This window comes from Pocillopora damicornis, chromosome 11 (assembly GCF_964200805.1).
Source record: "Pocillopora damicornis chromosome 11, jaPocDami1.2, whole genome shotgun sequence".
Lineage (NCBI taxonomy): Eukaryota > Metazoa > Cnidaria > Anthozoa > Scleractinia > Pocilloporidae > Pocillopora > Pocillopora damicornis.
The window spans coordinates 15670729-15693265 of NC_142680.1; the positions used below are offsets into that span (position 1 = coordinate 15670729).

The 22537-nt window shown below is 36.9% G+C and overlaps 2 protein-coding genes across 2 annotated transcripts in view; both read left to right on the top strand.

Moving 5' to 3' along the window:
* Positions 1-10657, top strand: part of LOC149037788 (hemicentin-1-like) — an 11880-nt gene extending 1223 nt beyond the window's left edge. Inside the window, exons 2-13 of the mRNA XM_089186397.1 lie at positions 718-1053; positions 1615-1896; positions 2319-2600; positions 2934-3209; positions 4043-4324; positions 4723-5031; positions 5664-5936; positions 6394-6702; positions 7257-7532; positions 8796-9074; positions 9407-9682; positions 10374-10657. Coding sequence (XP_089042523.1) covers positions 718-1053; positions 1615-1896; positions 2319-2600; positions 2934-3209; positions 4043-4324; positions 4723-5031; positions 5664-5936; positions 6394-6702; positions 7257-7532; positions 8796-9074; positions 9407-9682; positions 10374-10657 — 3464 coding nt within the window. The remainder of the gene's footprint in view (positions 1-717; positions 1054-1614; positions 1897-2318; positions 2601-2933; positions 3210-4042; positions 4325-4722; positions 5032-5663; positions 5937-6393; positions 6703-7256; positions 7533-8795; positions 9075-9406; positions 9683-10373) is intronic.
* Positions 10658-10677: 20 nt separating this feature from the next.
* Positions 10678-22537, top strand: part of LOC149037789 (protein sidekick-1-like) — a 34557-nt gene continuing 22697 nt past the window's right edge. Inside the window, exons 1-6 of the mRNA XM_089187371.1 lie at positions 10678-10777; positions 11878-12198; positions 12592-12659; positions 14317-14545; positions 15045-15359; positions 16192-16506. Of these exons, the coding sequence (XP_089043497.1) occupies positions 14317-14545; positions 15045-15359; positions 16192-16506 (859 nt within the window). The 5' untranslated portion in view covers positions 10678-10777; positions 11878-12198; positions 12592-12659. The remainder of the gene's footprint in view (positions 10778-11877; positions 12199-12591; positions 12660-14316; positions 14546-15044; positions 15360-16191; positions 16507-22537) is intronic.

A 22537-nucleotide genomic window follows, 5' to 3' on the forward strand; every position in this document is an offset into this window, starting at 1 on the left:
TTTGTTGCGCGGTTGAAGTGAAGGAACTTCAGAAATTCTCGACTAGAATTCTGCAAACTGTTCGCCGTGAAGGAAAACTTGGCATGTTCTTGCTTTAAGAAAATTATAGCGAGAACTGGATTTTCATTTAAATATTAACTGAAAATCTATCAACATGAGGTAAAAAATCACTTTCGAAATGACTGAACACTCAACATTTCGGTTGCTGCCTGCGATTTCAGATTTCGTTTGATCTGGGGCAATAAAATATGAAAAGCATTTAGCTGCGCTTCGTGGTCTACAAAATTTTCTCGTGCTCCTCCAACATCCTGTGTGCTTTTATTAGCCGATAGCAACCGATGGAAAGTGTGGTTCATTGCGTAATTATATAATAAAAGAGGAAAAATTTTGGTAATGTTCATCTGTGCTACTGTCCTCCAACAGTATATACGTAAGAACCAATCAAAATTAAAATAGCAATTAATAACACTATTTGCTCCTACAATAAGACTAACTTTAAAATGGCTAAATCGAAATATTCTTATAAAGAACTAAAATGGTTTAACGTATATATTTCCAAGGTTAATTTATCGTTTTTTTGTTTTTTGTTTTGTTTTTTTTAATTTTTCTTGGATATCCCAAGACTGTAAAGTTATAAAGCGATGTAGTTATATGCGATTATTGAAGTTGTTGTAGAAATCTACCGAAGCCCGAAAATTGTTATGTTTGTCTTATCAGGTGCGCCGGTGTTTACTGAAGATCCTAAAAATCCATTCCTTGCTGTGGAAGGTGACAATGTTACGCTGGAATGGAGGTACTCACTTGGCAAAGACGTATCACTCTCTCAGGCGTTATTTGAAAAAGATAAGCAGATTTTTGACAAATATTCCCCTTTTGTCAAACCATGGATAAAACCATCTTACCGCGCTCGCATACTCGTGGACATTACAAATAATTACACATCAATCATTCTCCTCGGTGTGAAAAGAACGGACGAGGGAAGCTACAAGTTGACAGTTATCTCCAGCGAAGACCGAGCAAGAAATGAAAGTAAATTGGAGATTTCGATACTGTGTAAGTAAAAAGAACCTATGAAAAAGAATGTTTTACAGACACACGAGGAATCATGTCAATAGTCAGAAATTTTGTCATTCAGATACTTAAATATGACAAATTAAATTTCACAGATTAAGTTGAGTATTTTTCATATTCGGTCTACTTAGGACTTGTTTATACCACCATTCTGGCTTGTTTGGGGAGAGCATCTCCTGTTTAGTGAGTTAGGTGCCCTCTATCACCGTAGAGAACAACTTCTCGCCTTACGCCAGCGCTTCTTAGACCGGCAAGGGACGTGTTCGGTGTGGACTGGTGACAGATAAAGCTGGAAGCAGGATTTCATGAGCACTCTTACCTGACCGAAAAAAAAAAAAAAAAAAAAAAAAAAAAAAAAGAAGAAAGAGACTAGTCGCATGTTTTTCACCTGGACAATAAGTTGTTGTAGCTGTATGTTCGAACTTCATCATTTGGAAAGCTTAGCCACAGGAAAAGTTATGTTTACAACTATTTATAAATAAAATTCTATTTCAAAGGTCTTGTTTTATATTAATTTGTTCTATTTCTTGCTGATAATAACAGATTTAGATCAACCAAGAATTACTTCACCGGATACCAGACCCGTGGAAGGAACTGACGTGTCTTTATCGTGTTTTGTTGATGGTAAACCCACACCGACAGTATCCTGGACTGTGAATGGTTCTCCACTAAATACAAGCAGAAATTCAAGGGTTTCCCTGAGCAATTTAAACGAGCAACTGACTATAATGAGCTTAGACAGAACAGACAGTGGAGAATACCAGTGTGTGGCGAACAACAGTCTTGGAAATGTTTCTTCCAATCTCAGTGCACTTAGAGTGCAATGTAAGACAATATTTTTTCCTTTCAATTATAATTCTTATGAATATCACGTGTGAAATAGTAAGTTAATTAATTTCTCGATTTTGATATTTTGTGATCTTTCTACCAAGTAAAGCATTTGTCTTTTTAATTTTTAAAGTATCGAGGAATTTTTAATTTACGAAGCATTAACTTTGGAATCTCTTATGCGGCGATTATTAAGCTTTTGGGTGAATGCTCTCAAGTAAACGGTAGGAAACTGCCTGATTCAGTTATGTTGCAACAAACTACATTTAATGATATTTCAGTGACTAAATTTAATGATCAATTACCATCATTCGTAGATTGTAGGAAGTAAATTCCAGTGGAATTAGCCATACTCAAAGCTTTTTTTGCTTTATTCTCACAAAACAAATCAGTCTGTAGCTATTATTTGTTATTTGCAGATCCACCGGCGATCGCTCTCAGTCCCTTGAATGCCACAAAAGAGGAGGGGGAAAATTTCACTTGGTTTTGTGAGGCTTCAGGAAATCCAGAGCCAAATATATCATGGATCTTTAACGGGTCTCATATCAATACGAATTACAATCCTAACATTGTTTTTTCAAAAGACAAACGGAAATTGACGACTACGAATGTTAGCAGGAAAGACAGCGGAGAATACCAATGTCTGGCGTCCAATAACATCGGAAATGCTTCTTCCCAAGTTGCAACATTTGATGTACTATGTGAGTACGATGTGTCGTGAGAAAGACAATCTTGCAATTGCATTACTTGGAAGGAGATTATCTTAAGATCTAAAGAATGAACTCATTGAAATTATGGCTGATTGCAAATTATTTGCAGTCAAAACCAAACATTTAAATCAAAAGTCATTAAGTGGAGTCGTTTGGGTGAAGTCAGACTAGGAATGGTTTGGTTATCATCGCTGTTGCTCACAACACGAAAATTTTGAATACTTGTTAAACCCCAGCAAATACTCCATCACACCTATGCGAAGACTTTGTTGTTGTTTACTATTCACAAAAAACCACAAACTAACGGAATGTTTCCTGTTACAGACATACCAGAGATCACTGCTCATCCGGACAATGTGACTGAAAAAGAAGGAGAAAATGTCACCTTATTTTGTAACGCTATGGGGAATCCGGTACCAAAAATATCATGGAATAAGGGAGAATCACCTCTTAGTAACAGCTCCAGGATTAATTTGTCGGCGGATAACAAACACCTTACTTTAACGAATGTAAAAAGAGTAGACAGCGGAGAATACCGATGTGTGGCCGCTAACAGCCTTGGATACGATACCTCCAATCCTGCTTATTTAGGAGTGCAATGTAGGTGGAACATTTTAATCGCTTGTTCTTTCGTATCTTACCTTTAATTAAGAAATTGTTTCAGATTTTGATGATGTCAAAGTCGGTGTGTTTGTTTGATGCTAAATGGTTCAGCCTGCATTTCCATATTTCTAATTTTTTCAGCTTCCGATGCCTATCCCTGTTTTAGCATTCTAAATGACTTAGAGTAGATTCAACATAAATGGGTTGTTTGTCCATTGCCTACCTCTAACGACAAAATCTTCAGATTTTCTTGACAGTTTGCCGGTAGCCATTAAGCCCTGAGTGAAGAGAGGCACTGTGAACCAAAAGCAAAAAGCTAATATCCTCGCCTGTATTCGAAGCCGGACCTTTTAATTCGACTTCCAGCGAACTAATCCCATGTCTCTTTATACATTTTTCTTGTAACTCCTCACTAGTTGTTTCGATGCGACTTTCAGTTCTATTTCTTAGTTATTACTTAATGAAAGTGTTTAAGAATTGATCGGTTCGTCCATTGCCTAGAGCAGATGGTAAGGTCCTTCATTTACACTATACCAACACGACTGAAGAGTTCGTAAGCAATATTATATTTTAGAGGCCTAAAGAAGCTTTCAGTCATCTTCGAATCTATACGTAAAACTAAGTGATTCAACTCACCCGTTTATGGCTTATTACCCAGGACTATAATTTACACTCTCATTTGATCAATTAAGATTCGAGTCCATTTTGATGGGTGCATCATGTACAAGTCCTTGCCACAACCTTTTTCTTTCTTAAGTAGAGTTGACTTAGACTCAAGAGGGTAAAGGCCCAACACTGTTAATTTGCTTGTCTCATATGGATGACTGTAGTTAAACCCGAGATCAGCCCTCTTCCACGATTGATTCAGAGAATCGAAGGAGAGAAATTGACTATATTTTGCAACGCCACTGGAAATCCACTACCGACAACATCATGGACTAAAGACGGGAATTCTGTGTGCACCAGTTACGGTTCGAGAGTGAATTTGTCTTACGAAGGAAAACAGCTCATTGTCAAGAATGTGAGCAAAGGAGACAATGGAGTGTACCGATGTGTGGCGGAAAACAGTCTTGGAAATGTTACGTCCCATGGCACTACCTTGGAAGTGCATTGTAAGTAGTGAGCATTTTTGATAGATGAAACTTGAAGTTTTCCTTGTGAAGCTGAAATGGTTCATTTTGCTTTCCACGCAAGAGCCTTCCTTGGTCTTAAACGTTTATAGACATCAGAGTCTCGTTATCTCGAAAGTCTGAGGGACAACCAACTACCGAGTCGAGATAACAAAGTTATTATACATAATATTACTGCCTAATTTGCACTGGTTTGAAAAGTCTAAGAAAAGTTGGCCTAAAAGGCCTTGAATAACGGATTCCAGATTTATCAGTTGCACGCTAAAAGATTCCCGTTATTATTGATGCCAAAACGGTGCATTGGTTAATCTATGAAACTGGTACTTGAAAAGATAAGATATCATTAAATATGCAATTTATGCTTCGTTTTGCAAATGTAGATATACCAGGAGTCACAATGATTGGTGGTCCACAACAATTTGCAATTGTCGGTAAAATAAAGAAACTCCTATGCGAGTACGATGCTATGCCACCCGTGTCTGAAGTGCAGTGGATAAAAGATGGAGATGTGATTGCTAGAAATTCTAGTCTGCTGGTTAACGAGTCCTGCATCTCTGTTCCTCATTACAATGAAAGTCAAATACAGTTACTTATAAGTCAAAGTACTTCCCAGGATGCTGGAAACTACTCCTGCCTTGTTATTAATGCTGTTGGTAACTCATCCCATAGGACGTCAGTCATAAGCCAGGGTACTGTATGCTAAAAAGCACTTTACAACTACGTTTGTTTTTTTTTGTTTGGCCATGGGTAATTCAAATTGGTTGAACAGTGGGGGTCTAATTTTTCGTAAGTGCTCCCATGAGGTTCTAGAGGGGCTGCTTTAAAATGTCCTCGCCATCCGGATGATTTACTTATTGGAGAAGCGGGTTCACATTTTCATTTTAGAGAAGGACGGAGGGGAATGAGGACCATGCGACGTTACAACAGAACCAATGCAATCCACAATCAGAAAATCAATAATTTAAAATCTTCAGCTGTTTAAAGAACTCCGGGATGGAACTAGTCCGTCCAGTGCCAAAAAAAATCTTAATCACAGGCGAAGACCTAATCATTCACGTGGAGCACCAAGAGTGCTATTTCAGAAAAATCCAATCTGCTCCTTTTTGTGTCCGGTTAATCAGGAGCTTTCTTGTTTGGGATAAAGCAACTCTCCCATAATTACGAATGAAACTCGTGTTTGTTCTATTCAGTGAACCGTTTCAAGTTTACAGCTGCTGGTGTATTCTGTTTCAAGTTAGTCTCTTGATTGAAAATATAAATGTCACAATTAGAATGGATGTTTAATATCAAATTAAGCAGCTCTTGCTTCTTTTTCACACAGAACTGCCCTTAATCACCACCCGTCCAGAAGGGAAAACTCCCGTAGAGGGAGAAAAGATAACTCTGCCCTGTAACGCCACCGGAAATCCAGAACCATCAATATCCTGGGTTAAAGATGGATCTCCCATAAAGAGCAAATCTAGGATCGGCCTTTCAAAAGACAATAAGCGATTAACAATAACGAATATAAGCAGAACAGACAGCGGTGAATACCAGTGTGTGGCGAGAAACAGAGTTGGAAATGATACCTCAAATTCCAGAGTGGTTGTTCTTTGTAAGTGTCGTACACTCTTTAATTTCCAGGTCTTACTTGTTGTAACTGTATTTATAATCTTTATCAGTTGCATTGACATCCTGGAACCTTATAAAGTGATCATTTCACTGCTCTTCCGTTGTCGAAAATTGGATGAAATGGTTGTTTATTTTAACCAGAAGCACAATTTACCTTTGGATGCACGTTCTTGATGCCGAAATGGATAGTGCAGCTGTAGCCTTTTCTCAAATATTTTTCTCTTATTTATGTCATTGAAAATTTTATCTGATCTATTTCATTTTGTTCGTTACCTTGTCCAGTACTTGCCTATTGTGAAATTCATGGGGCGTCGACTGGTGATCGTCTGTTTGTTAAAAGTTAAATGTAGGTCGACATCAAGAAAGCTACAAAGTGATAATTGCATGCCACACGTTCGAATTATTTATTAGCTCTAACACCGACGCTATTTACTTTTCAGTTGAACCCGAGGTTACAATTGATGGCGATCAGGAGCAATATTTGGCTAAAGGCAGCAATATCTGGCTGATATGTCGGTATGAAGCGTCGCCACCAGTGTCTGAAGTGCAATGGATAAAAGAAGGAACTGTGATTGTTCGAAATACTTCAGTGCAGATTAATGATTCAAGAGTGACAATTCCATCTTTCAATGAGAGTCAAATACAGTTGTCAATCACTGCAGCTTCCCTAAAGGATGGGGGAAATTACACCTGTAAAGTCACGAATATTTTAGGCAGCACGCGGGATACGACATTGATCATAATCAAAGGTATTAAATGATAACCAGTTAAACTAGCCAATTGGTGGAGAATATTTCCTTCAGAAACGTTTATTAATCAGTCATTTCTATAAAATTTAAAACCATAAGGTAAGAATACAATTGTACCACTTTAACTGACGAGAACGTTTTCTCCCGTACCACATTTACAACGAGATCGTCCTTGAAAACTGCTCATGAGTTACTGTCATCTTTCAAACCCTAAACGTAGTACACTGTATGTTATTTTTTGGTGCTGTGTATTGTGAGATTACCATACGAATTTATAGAAAATGTAATATAGGCATTATACAATTCCTGCACCAAAACACAATATCTAACGAATTTATTAACTATTAGTCAGCTCTACAAATTCGTTTTCTCTTGTTTTGGTCAGAGTAACACGTATGTATATATATTCTAATTATCATGCTTAGTCAATAAAACAACGGACAAGGTGAGAACTGTTAAATACGTTTGGAAAGAGATTACTATTACATGAACATGAAAACTGGTATAATTTTTTTAAATAATTTTTTTAATGATAATACTGTATTTATCCACAGATAAACCTGAGATCGTGACGCATCCTCAAAATATCACAACAAGAGAAGGTCAAAACGTGACTTTATATTGTAACGCTACTGGAAGTCCAGTTCCAACAATATCATGGTACAAGAATGGATATCCTATAAATAACAGCTTCAGTACCATTTTTTCACCAAGCCATGAACAGTTGACAATAAGGAATGTGAACAGAATAGACAGTGGCGATTACACATGTCAAGCAAAAAACAGAGTTGGAACGGATACTTCTAACGCTTCCACGATTAATGTTCAGTGTAAGTGACTTAAATTAGTCATTATACATGAATAAGTACTAGGAGTCCTTTTGATGTGCCATTAATCCATCACGAAATGTCGAGAATTTACTTGGCTCCCTCAAGCTGGCCGGACAATTTATTCTGATTTAGCGCGCTGTTTCAGCCAATCAAAATGCTTTTCATATAGATACCTCATTTTAATTGCTTTTGTAGCTCTAGCAACAATTATTTTTTTTATCGGCCGTTCTGTCTTCTTCCTTTTGGATCGAACTATGCTTTCTTAGTATGGAGGATCTTCTTGCCGGAATTTTTACTATCAGAGGGCGTCTTTTTCACTGGTTCTTCGTCCTGTTATTGTTAGTGTTTTATTCATCCACTCAAGGAGGTAAAAGACATTTTTCATTATTCGAAGACATAATTTTAACAGATTTGGAAGCGGAAATCAACCTCGTTGACTTCCGTATACGAGGTATAGGCCCTGGCCGCGCATTGATTTCATCAGTTTAAATCTCCGGATATTCACAATGCAAATGGATTGAATTCTCTCGAGTGTGAGTTAAGGACCTTGTTAAGCTAAATTTGTTGAGATTCACTGTTTCAGTCCTTAACCTTAAGCAAGATATTTCGATATTGTAATTTAATTCGAATGTTTCATTTTTCTTGTGTAATTGCCTCGATTAAATCTGCTGACCCGATTGATCGAATTCATTGCTTTTAATATCTTGCCAAGGTAAGCTTAGTTTATATTACCTATATATGTTTCGGAAATTACGTATTTTATACTCGCATTTTAAACAAAATACTCATTTTGATCCAAAAGAATTCCGATGATTTTCAAACTTATTACTGATATACTTACTCTTAGTCTATTTCATGTTTTACGAGAAGAAAATTGCCTCGATGGGAAGTGACCAGTATTGTATTTGAAAATGCTTGTTGCTATCGTACGTCAGTATATATATTGGCCAGTTTGTTTGTAAGCGATATTGCAACATACATTCTAAATTGGAACCGTTTCATGTACACAGCGCAACTAATATCTAGTTGAGCATTATGCAGCCTTTCTTCATAAAGAGTTTCCTTTTGTAGCATCACTTTATGTCCTTGAACCGAAAGATTGAGGAATGATCAGTCAGTTGTCTGACAGCCTGTCCGTGGAGCAAAGATTACGCTGAAAACACAAACCGCGAGCGAAGTGGTTGCATAACGTAATTTGTTATTATGTTATATTTATTTTTTCTTATTAGTCCTTTGCATAGTAAAATTTTTCTGAAATTGCAGTTCGAGCTGAAATCGTCTCTCATCCTCAAGTGAATGTCATGAAAGAAGAGGGGAGTAATTTGACTTTGTTTTGTAATGCCACTGGAAACCCAACATCGATAATATTATGGACCAAAGATGGATCTCCCATAAACAACAATTCCAGAATCAGGTTTTCAAAACATAACAGGCTGTTGACCGTATCAAATGTGAACAGAACAGACAGCGGCCACTACCGTTGTGTAGCGAACAACAGCTTGGGAAATGATACCTCAAACGTTTCTACTGTTAACATTCAATGTAAGTTCTCATCTCATTACTGTACTGGTATGAATACTCTACTTTCTCTTACCAGGGTATGAATAGCGTTTTGATACTCGGCGTCGACTGTCGGCAGATTTCATGCTTCTTTCTCCAATTCACCCTTTTTTTTTGTTTCCGCTATAGTCAACTTTTGTTATAATTATTGTTTAATAAACATGGCCTTACTCTCGTACTCTCTGCAAGAAAATTTCATCCTATGCTTTTTTTATAACAGAAAACGGATGTACAGTCATGTATGCATTTCTATGCAGACGTTTTGTTTATCTGTTATTTGCCCTTTGCTAACAAGATTGATTTGAAAATTGCAGATAAACCTGAGATTACTTCTAATCCTAAAAGTGTGGAAGTAAAAGAAGGAGGAAACGTGACCTTTTCTTGTAATTATACTGCAAATCCATTACCGACAACATCATGGACTAAAGATGAATCGCCTATAACTAACGATTCGAGGATCAGTTATTCAGTTGTCAATAAAGTTTTGACGATAATGAATGTGAACAGAAAGGACAGTGGAGAATACAGATGTGTGGCGAGCAACAAACTTGGAAACGACACATCAGAAGCTGCTGAATTAAATGTGAAATGTGAGTTCATTGCATTGTCCTTTAAGATATCGATTAGAAATAGAGCAGAGCATTTTGATACGCAAATTCTCTTTCGCAGTAAACACCTTTAGGTAACGTCTACGGGGAAATCGATATTTCAAAATCTTCTTTTTTGAGTCCTCGAAAACGATTACGAAATGCTCGTAAGAAATAATTAATAATTTGGTCGGAGAACAAACTCTCCCATGAATGGCCGTCATAAGATGGTCGGGAATATACTTTTACCCTTTAACTCCCATGAGTGACCGAGAGAGAATTTCTCCTTACAGTGTCAATGCAATATTAAGCAGATAAGTAATGAGAATAAAGAAAAATAGCGATCAGGGAATAACTATTTGATAAAATACTAAATTCTCTGAACTAACATTATAAGAATTTTACGGTTGGCATTGATCTAAGAGTTAGAGGGTTAAAAAATTTGGAAGTGAGCACGTCTTACATGACAGCTATTAGAAATAACTACTAAATAAAGAGATTTGTCCATGTAAAACACGTTTGATGACTCTATTACATCTCCATCATCTTGCTTAAAACTGTACTGAACACTTGTTCAAGATATACGCAAAAATTTTTGTTTAAGAATTTGAGCACAACTTGTTGTATCGTAACATAATCGTGAAAACAATTTCTACGCATAGCCTTACTAAGAGAGTTTGTTTATGTATTTCAGATCGCCCTGAGATAACAAAACATCCGCAGAATGTTACGGTAGCAGAAAGAAATAATGTGACCTTAACTTGTAATGCTACCGGAAATCCAGAGCCACAGTTTTCATGGTTTAAAGTTGAAAATACCGTGAAAAGCAACAACAGGATTAATATGTCAGCAAAAACGTCGCACCTGACGATAACATATGTGAACAGACTTGACAGCGGAGGATACCTGTGTGTCGCCCATAATGAAGTTGGAAACAATACCTCGATAATTGTCATATTAGATGTGCAATGTAAGTGAAGCACTATTAAATAGCAGCTTCCTTAAAGGATGGTGGAAATTACACCTGTAGAGTCACGAATATTTTAAACAGCACTCAGGACACGACACTGATCACAATTGTGGGTATATTAGTAAAACGTATGTATATATATATATATATATATATATATATATATATATATAACTGCATATATATATATATATATATATATATATATATTTTTTTTTTCTTTTTTAATTATCGGCAGTGAATTAAAAAACAGACAAGGAGAGATCTGTTAAATACATTTGGAAAACAATAACTATTACACGAACAAGAAAATTATAATTTTTTTTGTGACAAGCTTGCACAAATACTGTATTTATCCACAGATAAACCTGAGATCGTAACTCATCCTCACAATATCACAACGGGAAAAGGTCAAAACGTAACGTTGTATTGTAACGCTACTGGAAATCCAGTTTCGACGATATCATGGTACAAGAATGGATATCTTATAAGTAACAGCTTTAGGACCATTTTGGTGGTGGTAGTGGTAATAGTCAGAAGTGGTAGTAGTAGTGGTCGTAAAAGCAGTGGTAGTAATAGTAGCGGTAGTAGTGGTAGTAGTTGTAGTAATAGTAGTAGTAGTGGTAAAAGAAGTAGCGGTAGTGCTAGTAGTAGTAATTGTAGTAGTGGTCGTAGTAGTTGTGGCAGTAACGATAATGGTGTTTGTGGTAAAGATAGTGGTAGTGGTAATGATAGAAGCTCAACTGTCTTTAAAAATGCCATTGGCAACCTAACCTGATGAAAAACAAAAAACAAAAAACAAAAAACAAAAAACAAAAGAAAATCAAAAACAGCAGAAAAGAGGACAGCTTGTTCAAAATTTCAAAATTCAATGATTTGCTTTTCGAACTTTGATATTAAGTGAGTAGGTGATTTAATCCCATTTTGAAAGAAAAAAATGATGAATAATATATTTAAGACCGGAATCTCTCTTCATCCAGGAGTATGATTGGGTGTCCGTGAACTAGCATGTACACTTCCTGGAGAAAGAATCTCATGCAAAGTGTTTATCGAAATAATTAAGAGAGATGAGCTTATTATTCACGTTTTATTAACGAAGAACCTGTGCAACTTGAAATATTTTAAAATATGTTGATCGATCTGGTCTAACTCTTTTGGTAAGGATGGATAAACTTCCAACTGAAATTGTAAATTTCAGTGTTTATTTAGAGGTTGTTTAATTCCCTAGTTGTTCCAGACCCACCACAGAACATTACTGTCGACACAAAGGGCTCACGAGTTATAAATATCTCCTGGACGGTTGGTTTTGATGGAAATTGTGCCATTAAAAACTACACAGTGGAAATCAGTCAACATGATCAGATATTAAAGGATGTTGTTTGTCAAGGATCCCTCTCAAGCAGTACATGTGTGGTTTCCAGACTCTCCACGACTGCCTCTCTGACAGGTCTTTTTCCTTGGACAACATATAATATCAGAGTGTTTGCTAGTAATAAAATTGGCAGAAGTAACAGCAGCCCTATTCTGAATGTTACCACGGATGAAGAAGGTATGCTGCTTACTCTATGCAGTTTTTTGCAATGTATGAAAAGAGTTATGAAGAAAAGCTACAAATGTACCACAAGAACATGACAGGGGATTGGGACATACCCTGTAAACTTCTAGTAATCGTTTGATGTCAACTGTTTCTCTCCTGAAGTTACCTGATTTAAAGAAATATTACATACTGTTATGTCTTTTTTGAAAGAACAAATCGTGTTGCTGTTTTTTGAATCACCACCTCCAGTGCATCAGGTTATCTGTCACTCTCTTAAGTAAGATCAAATGGAGTTCCTTAGGAGTTTATCTAACACCTGTACAAATATTATTTTTGAGCTATAATCGTTGTTTGTCACACTTTGACACATTAAAGGAAAAAAGATTATTTAATTTCTTTTTGCAGTGCCGAGCAAGGCTCCAAATTTTATTGTGACTGTTCTAAACTCAACTGCTGTGAATGTTTCCTGGCAGGTAATTACCAGATATTGCATGTAACCTCAAACGAATGTTTCTATGACTACAGCATTGACAACTCATACTGATTTCCCCTTTGGCGTTTTTCATTAACCTGAGTTACTTGTTCACATACCTATTTTGATGAGTAGAATATTGAATATCATATGTTCAACACTTAATGTTCTCTTTGATTGCTTCGTAACTCTGCATGTAAAGTACATACACCATTTAATAATCTGTATTGGAGTATTACATGCGTGTCAAGCAATAAAACAACGGAAACTCTTAACATGATTGCACATAGACGAAAGTGCACTTGATAGACGAAAAGTTTGGATTTAGAATTCTTTGCTGATTATCCGACAACCATGCGCGCATACTTTGCTTGGTTCTTTGAAATTGCGCGGACAAAATACGACTGTGCTCCAAGCCCTTTAACTCCCAAGATCTCATTAGTAATTCTCCTTACTATCGTCCATACAGTTCTTGTAGTGTTAGTTTGGAGAAATTGATATTGTTTCAATTTGTAATACCCTAATTGATATTTTTCTTTATTCTCATCACCTGTCTGCTTGATATTGTATTGATATTGTAAGAGGAAATTCTCTCTTGGTCACTCATGGGAGTTAAAGGGTTAATTAACTTGGGACAGTCACTTACCTGTAGGGGACGTCATCAACGACATTATTTTTACCCCCTTGGTTAGATTCCGTGTCGTTGTGCATCACTTAGCGGGCCATATTTCATTTCATCGTATACCCAGCTGCGCCTGTGAGCAATATAAAGCTTATCCTGTGTCCTAATTGGCTCACAGCGGGCGCAAAGTGGGCCCATCTCGCCCACTCAGGATTATTTGGTTTGATCCCACGAAAGAAAAAAGAATCCGTGAAGCGGACTTGTAAAGATCGTAACTTTTGGAAAATTTTGGCGACGGAGTCGCAAAAACCAGCAGAAGACAGTCAAAACAAAGAAGACATGAAAGAGTCTTATCATTATTTAACTACAAATAAAGTTGGCTTTCTTATCCGGTTCTCGAAACAAGGCAATCCTAATTCTTATTGAAGTGAAATCTTTTGCTAAACGATAAATCATTGACCCAGTTTGTTCGGTCAAGATGGTTAGATATTACCCTCGTTCTTTTGGCCAAAATCCAGCCATCTTGACCTCACGTTTGGTGAACAACGCACATGTACGGTCCGCTTAATGCAAAAGTTTGTTTAAATTGAAATCTTTCCCCTCTATTTGAACACAGAGATATAATAAATATCTTAATAACCTCCTTTTCTCGGTCCGAATTGTAAGTTGTGGAATCTCCATTCATAGCTCGCGTGTGTCATAAATCAAAGCGGAAAGACACCCGGTCTGCACATGGATGCAGATCGTGATGCAATAAACCTAGCAAGAATATCATTAATACCTGTCTGTGGCTCATGTGTCACGTTTTTCTTCTAATTACATATTGACGTCGTCCGAGATCTACCAAAGACTTTTAAGAAAAAAAAAACGCGGAATGTGTTTATATAAAAGAAAAAGAGAGATAAAATTATTTGAGTACGTGCAATTGTTATGACAGTGCATTACAATATTTGGACGCACTGTAATGTATGTACACGTAGCGCGTAAAAACTAGTCGTGGTCATCATATTAAAGTTTTATTAACTTTACAACCCAGATGCTGAGTAAAGACATCGCCAGAGGTGCAGTCTTGGGCTATTACGTTTTGCACCGGCTTAACAGCACTCCTCTCTGGATTAATAAAACTGTTGATAGAGCCGAATTGACATCGTTGTTGGTGGGACCACTAAATGAACACACTTCATACGAGTTTGCCATGCAGGCGTTTAACAGTAAAGGTGCTAGTCATTTAAGTGCTTCGGTGAGAAAGACTACCGACCAGCATAGTGAGTGTTACGTTAATTTTTTTTAATCAATCTATATTGTTATTCATTTTGTTATGAATACTGTCAATTTTTGTGTAATTTCGGGCAATTTTTATTAGTTATACAACCAAAACTGCTTGCAGCCTTTTGTTTCCTTCATGGTTACGATGACAATTACATTTGCTGTACAGACACTCTGATGATGGTATGAATAAAGGTATACTCAGAAATTTGAAAAGATTTTCAGCCGTTCTCTCCTCAGTTTGTTAGCCATGAAAAGCACAGGGCCTTATGATAGTTTCCTTTAGCTTTAAGAGCCTAGTGAGCCACCACAACTAGTCACAATTAACGAGGTAACATGTACAAGTATCAATGTATCCTGGGGTTATGTCCCTGCCGATAGTCGAAATGGAATCATTCAAATATATGAAGAATATTATAGTTCTCATTTGCCAAATGGTCGTTCACAGATTTTGTGACAATTTAACTTTTGGTCATACACTCCTGATTTTACCTTTAGAACCGAGTAGTACACCACAAGCTGTTACAGTTAGTGCTACATCTTCTAAAAGTATCTTCGTCTCCTGGGATCCTGTCACTGCTGATGATCGAAATGGAATTATCAAAGGATACATCGTGAATTACCAAGCCTTACCAAATGGTGACATCTTTGCTAAGATCCTCAATATCACTAATGAGGAACAGAATAATAGACAAACAGTGACTTTAAGTAACCTGAATGAGTTTACAAACTACAGCATCGGGGTATTAGCATTTACTGTTTTTGGAAATGGACCAGTAAGTGTTAGCCAGGTTGTGGAGACACTGGAAGACAGTAAGTTTTATGCCAGCAACTGCGCTATTATTTTTACTTTGCGTTTGTTGGAGCCTTTAATCGCGTTATATCGGCAGCACTGTCAATTTTCTTATGAAAGGTTTCTTTTTTATATAAAAAAGCGTTTTTTGTTTGTCCTATGGACGCAGAAACATTACTTTGTAATACTGAGTGTTTTATATTGTCCAGTTTTTTATTCTTCAAATTTTTTTAGTTTTGATTTTCTAATAATTCTTCCTAACCCTAAGCAATTGAAAGGCACTTGTCCTCTTGACAGTAGGTTGCTTTCAGGGGATTTTCTAATCAGTGGAAGGTTTCTTTTGCCAAATGCTCGTTCACAGCTTTTGCGACAGTTTTACTATTGGTCATACAAGCCTCCGTGATGACGTGCAAGATCGACGAATTAAGGTTTTATAAACGTTGCTGAAATTCAGATGTCCTTTTTAACATCATGATTTTACCTGTCAAACTCGGGGGCCCACCAAAGGCAACATCTTTTAAATATATAGTCGATTTTTTCTATTCCGGCTTTTTGTTAATTTTGTTGTTGTGATTTACTTCTGAGCTTGTTACTATCCATACAAAAGTTTTTTTTTGTACCATGTTCCTTCCATGCTGGTTTGCTTTAATGAGTTTTTTTCTTATTGCAGACGTTTTCTTTTGGCACGTTTGTTTTCACATCTTCTTGGAACTTGAAAACATGGTTCCTCAAACGTCATTTTTAAATTCCTCAAATTACAGTAACATGTAAGAGTGAAAGTGTTGACTTAAAAAATGTTGCTGATATGTTTAATCGTAGATGTACTCTGTAACTTCACGATTTTGCCTCTAGAACCGAGTGGTGCACCACAAGCTGTTACAGTTGGTGTTACATCTTCTAGAAGTATCTCCGTTTCATGGCATCCTGTCATTGCTGAAGATAGAAATGGAATTATTAAAGGATATAGAGTAAATTTTCACGCCCTGCCAAATACTTACGCGGTCACTAAGTTCCTCAATATCACTAAAGAGCAACAGAATAAAAGACAAACAGTGACTTTAGATAATCTGAATGAGTTTACAAACTACAGCATTGGAGTGTTAGCATTTACTCTTCTTGGAAATGGACCGGCAAGTGTTGGCCAGGTTGTGGAGACACTGGAAGACAGTAAGTTTTATTTCAACATCTATGCTGTTATAGTTACTTTTGTTGTGTTTGTTGCTACTTTTAATAGAATCATATCTGCAGCACTGTAAATTTTCCTTTCAAAGGTTGTTTTCTTTAAAAGCGTTTTTAGTTTTTCTAGTGCACACATAAACAGTGCCTTGTGATACTGAGTGTTTTATAGTTTCCTTTTGTTTTTTTGTTTTTATAAGTTTTGAATCCCTTTGCATTTCTTGCAAAACTGTTATGTAACAGACAGCAAAAAATTCCTCAAATTAACATAACATATTATGGCCATGGGCCAGGACCCCCAAAAATGACCTTTCGGTATTTCTCGGGGGGAGTAATGCTACCATGCGTTTTTGAAAATTGCAATAACTCTAGTTTAATGTAATGTATGATAGCAGTGCCTAATAAGTAGCTGAACAGGTATTATTACATTACCGATTGATGTCACTTGTTTCTTCAGAATTTACAGGAAACAAACAATAACTGCAATAACATTTTTTTTTTTGCAAGCTCGTTAACCGTTTTTTTAAGGGTACTTTGTGTACGAAAATAATAGAAGTTTTCTTCCAGATGAGTTTTTAAATTTCTGAGTTAAAAATTTATTTGATTTTTAACGATTTTTTTCCCATGACAGCGCTACGATAGACTTAGTAAAAGTATAAAATTTGGAAATGTTTTTGTTTATCGTTCGATCTCGCAAAATATTTTCCAAATGGAAGTAGAAAATAGTAACAGATTCACAGTCAATAGTAAGGTTAGATGCCATCGTTACAAAGACAGCCCATCTTTATTAATATCCAAACGCCATCTTGAATCTGTCATGTTGGATATTAGGAAACGATTACTCTAACACGTAATAAAGCGAAATTAATTGTTTGAAAATATAAAGTATTGTACGTTTTAAGTGAAATTACTTAATAATCAATCTTCAAAAGTCCATTAATTTTGAGAAGGACACAACTCAAACGAAATATTCGAAAAATCAGAGAACTTAAAGGTTATCAATTTGCCTGAATAAGAGCACCCAATTCAAATGGAGAAATAAAGATTTCATAATTGTCTCAACCATATTGCTAACAGAAAATTCTTTCTTGGTTTTTTTCATCTTCCGAGGTCGCCATTTTCGTCATGTCTCGGAATATTCATCATCGGGCATTCGCTCTTCCTCCTCCTTCGCAGCACGATTAATGTGTTGCCAGCTAGGAGACTGTTAAGGGAAAAGCATTTAGTTTTTCCTAGAATATTGATTACACTATCGTATAGTTTAACAGGTTTTGGTGGCCATGATATTTTAGAGCTGTTTTGAAATAACTGCATCATAGCGTGCAGGCCAGCTTGCTATAGCTAAATTTCCTTGTTTTCGGATGGATTATTCCTTTAATAATTGTCTAATTGCTAAGATCGTGACGATATTACTACCTCTTTAAGTAGGAGGTTGTTTTCCCTACATGTCCTTTCAATAACGACCAGTTCGCTATGATCTTAGGTCGTTTCGCAGTCTCTCAGGAGAGTTGGCTCACGTCTACTCTCATCGATCTTTTCGGTTACGTCTTACGAAACATTTAATGATCCCGCAGGCAGAACTTGATCCACTTAATTCTAATCGACCGAAAAGGCCGTAAGGAAGTTAGATCGTTTCACTAGAAACTGAAAGCCGATTTGATACAAGGCGATAAAAAAAGAAAAAAAAATCAAGGTGAATCGATACATCGACAAAGTAGATGTAACACAACTTTAGCAAGTCAATCACAGTTCATTCTTGGCTGATCTTACACAGTTAATTACGGTACAATATTTCAACTGTCGCTATTTCGAAGAAAACAAAACTGGAAAGAGACGTTAGTGAAATTGCCTATGACGTTACCGAAATGATCTTTGATACGTCGGCCAAATGACCTGAAACGTTAGCGGAACCACCTAAACCGTTAGCGAACTGGTCTTTAGCGAAACGCCGGAATGTTATTGCCTCAGTGGCCAGTTGAGCCTTTCAAAATTTTTGGGTAGAAAAAAAAAATTATCATGAAGGAGATCTTGAAATTACAAAGAGTCACCAAATACCGTTTCCAACTTAAAAAATGTTACTTTGTTGATTTGAATCTTTCAGTCGCTGCTACTGATTACCGGATGTATGATCAAACGTAACACTTTAGTTTCTCTCTCAGATCAACCATCTTGACTAGTGTAGGATTTTCTAATGTATCTTTCATAGCTTTGCAATTCGGTAACATGTGAAATAATTGGTTTCATTTTTTTTTATAATAAAGTTCAGATATAACGCGCGTTGTCATTGGTTGAAAGAGCGTGCTCTATGAGAGTATAGAGCATAGAGCTAAGCTAAAGCTGTCACGCCATCTGCCATATTGTAGCATGTTCGACCTTTTCCGAGACTTCTTTTTAGCTTTTTTCCGATAATTGAAGGTGAAATTTCGGAACAAACGAGCCGGCAAGTAACAACAGAAGAACCAAACAAACGTTTGTAAACATACCAGGCGCCGTGATCTACGTTATTAAAACGTGAGCAGATACGAAAATCCTCAAAGGAAAAACAAAATAGACATTCCGAGTTTAAAGATTTTCACGCTCAGTTAGATTGCAAGCTTACGTACGGTAATAAAAATCAAACACAGCTAACACTCGTATAATATCTAAAGTTCAGTGTTCAAAAACAAAACAGAAATGATGAAAAATATAACCAAACTAGCATAATTGTTAAAATTGAAAGTGAAATGTGATCATCGCAGTAAATTTTCCAATTTAAGCAATTGGAAAGAAGAAGCCTGAAAAAAATCTGGGCTTCAACGGGAATCGAACCCGTGACCTCCGCGAATACTGGTGCGATGCTCTACCAACTGAGCTATGAAGCCACACATTGGGAGCGAGGTCAATTTATTGAGTTCATATCTTCCCGTGCAGTGAAATGATGTGAAGTTTATATGAAATAATTCATTTTTGTACTGCGGTTGTAGACGAAAGTGAAATGTGATCATCGCAGTAAATTTTCCAATTTAAGCAATTGGAAATAAGAAGAAGCCTGAAAAAAATCAGGGCTTCAACGGGAATCGAACCCGTGACCTCCGCGAATACCGGTGCGATGCTCTACCAACTGAGCTATGAAGCCACACATTGGGAGCGAGGTCAATTTATTGAGTTCATATCTTCCCGTGCAGTGAAATGATGTGAAGTTTATATGAAATAATTCATTTTTGTACTGCGGTTGTAGACAACAACCTACAACCGCAGTACAAAAATGAATTATTTCATATAAACTTCACATCATTTCACTGCACGGGAAGATATGAACTCAATAAAATTGACCTCGCTCCCAATGTGTGGCTTCATAGCTCAGTTGGTAGAGCATCGCACCGGTATTCGCGGAGGTCACGGGTTCGATTCCCGTTGAAGCCCTGATTTTTTTCAGGCTTCTTCTTTCCAATTGCTTAAATTGGAAAATTTACTGCGATGATCACATTTCACTTTCATCTACAACCGCAGTACAAAAATGAATTATTTCATATAAACTTCACATTGTTAAAATTCATACTAATCATGACGGTGTCTGAGCGAATATGATCATGCTGAAGTTCATCGCGGCTCGCTCATCATGGCGATCTCCAGTCATCACAATAAAGCAAGCCTCAGAAACTACATCGGCCGCCCTTCGAGTGAAAAAATAAGAGCTTGCTCTGATATCCTTTCCGATACGTTGGGTGGAAAGTCACATCAGTCACTGCAGCCGAGTTTTGCGGCGCTTTCATCCCGCGCGATCTTCATGTTCTGGTGAATTCGGCTGTCGTTCATTCAACAAGCACTCGCCTTGAACAGTTTGTTTTCTACCTTGTCATGTGAAAAAACTCACGTGTTTTTATGAGCCATAATTCGGCTGAAGTTCACTGAAAATTTCACTTCAAGATTCTGTATTAGAGACTTAAAAACTTCAAGCAAAAGTGAGTGTTAAATTCGACTTGCCGAACTATTTTAGTTTGTAAACTATCGTAGAATGTGATCTTTGATGGTTTTTGAACTTTGATGGTTTGACACTTTTGACAGCTTTAGTCTTGTACAGCCAATCAGATTATTCGAACCATTCTAACAGGGATTCTGATTGGCTTATTGTAGCGTGCTTTATGAGAGTATAGAGCATGCTGACGACACTGTTGTTCGCTTTGGAAATAAAGTTTGTTTTGAAAATTGAATGTAATGCTTGGGTAATTTAACGGATGCTTTATTATAAAACAAATAGAGAAGCCTTGACTGTGCTCTGTTCTGTTATAAAGCACTTAGGAAGCGGCTAGATCACTCAAGAAGTGGAAAGAAACACTCGACTACGTCTCGTGTTTCTCCCTACACTTCTTTCGTGCTCTAGCCGCTTCCTGCGTGCTTTATAACAGAACAGAGCACAGTCAAGGCTTCTCTATTTGTTAATTAGAGGGCGCGGTAACGAATCCTGCCATCTGATTGGTTCTTTATCCGGTCAGTATTTTCCTATCTCTGCCCACTGGCCACGGTAACGCTTTCGTGAATCGTCGAGTTCATCCAAAATTTCGTTACCATTTTTCACAAATATATCTCGTTTTTCCGGCTGGGCAGTATTTTTAAGCAAACACGTCGGTCACTGCCTCAAGCCGATAAATAACTTTTGAGTCCTCTCTTTTCTCTCTCTCAAATCACTTTGGGTGACAGAAAAATATTGCTTTCAGAATGAATTTAACTATTTGTATAAGCAATAGTGTCAATACGTTGGTTGACAAGCGGCCTAAAAACTGTCTGCAATTGATTTTAATCTTTCACAAAAAGTGCCTAGAAAGTTAAAACGTGAGGTATTTGGTTACAGTTAAACTGAACGATGGAAATCTCATTCATTTAATACCTGAATTTTCTCAAACAATTCGCTCGTAGTGAGAGAGCTAGCAATTCTGACGACGAATATACGCTCTCGGTGAGTCTTTCCGAGTCCGTTCAATTTGGACATTTGTACCGTAAATTGCAAAACAGAAACTGAAGGAATTTATTGAGAGAGAGCCGCATTAAATCCCCTTGTGTCTCGTTGGAGTGTGTCTCGAATTTAGTTTTTGTGGAGGAAAGACCAGATTTACATACGTCATTGCAGCAAACAAACGAGCAAACTCTCACAACTTCGAAATAAAAGATTTGAATTTACTCACAATTACTTTCCTCGCCGTTTACTTAATGAACAGAGGTAAATCTTCGTACATGAATTAATCGTCGATAAGAGTGAATAATACTTCCCGTTAGATCATTAAATGTTTTTGAAGAAAACATTGTCGTGTCCGTCCTTGTTAAACTAGTTCCGTTGTTTTTCAAATGTTCTTGCGCTCTAATAGACAGGTGTCAGATTGTGACAAATTCTTGTAAAAATAAGATTTCAAAGTTTTTTTGGAAGCCTTTTAAATCACCATTATCCTTACGCAAATGAAAATGTTTCGATGAGGCATCTCTCTTTAATTTGTATCACCTCTATTTTAACGACCATTTACTCGCTCAAAAATTGTTCAGTTTATGGAAGATCTTGCCGTGGTTACAAACCTAAATCATTCAGGTTCTTTCGGAAAGAATTTCGTAAAGTTAAAAAAAAAAATGTTATTTACCGGCTAAAGGTCGGTTCATATGATGAAAAACTGTGACCTCGGTCTTGAGTAAATGTTTACTTTGTCTGGGCTGTCATAATCTTGATAGCACTGGTGGGGGTATCATGAACCGAAGACCGAACTCAACCGAAGACCGAAGACCAAAGACCCATAACCGAAATATCGCGCACCACACTTTGTGAGGCATTGAAATGCACGTTATCGGTAGAGTCCTTGTTTGTAGAAAACGCTGGGATCAAAGTACAAAACGAAGACCTTCGCAAAAATGCTTCTTCAAACCACGAAATACTGACATGATATCGCTCGCTATGCTTTGTGGGACTTTAAAATAAAAGTTATTGAATTTTGCGAGACCGCTCCACTCAATTTTTTTTTGAGCAAGATCAAAGAGGTCAATTCCGAGTAGGCAGGATGGACTC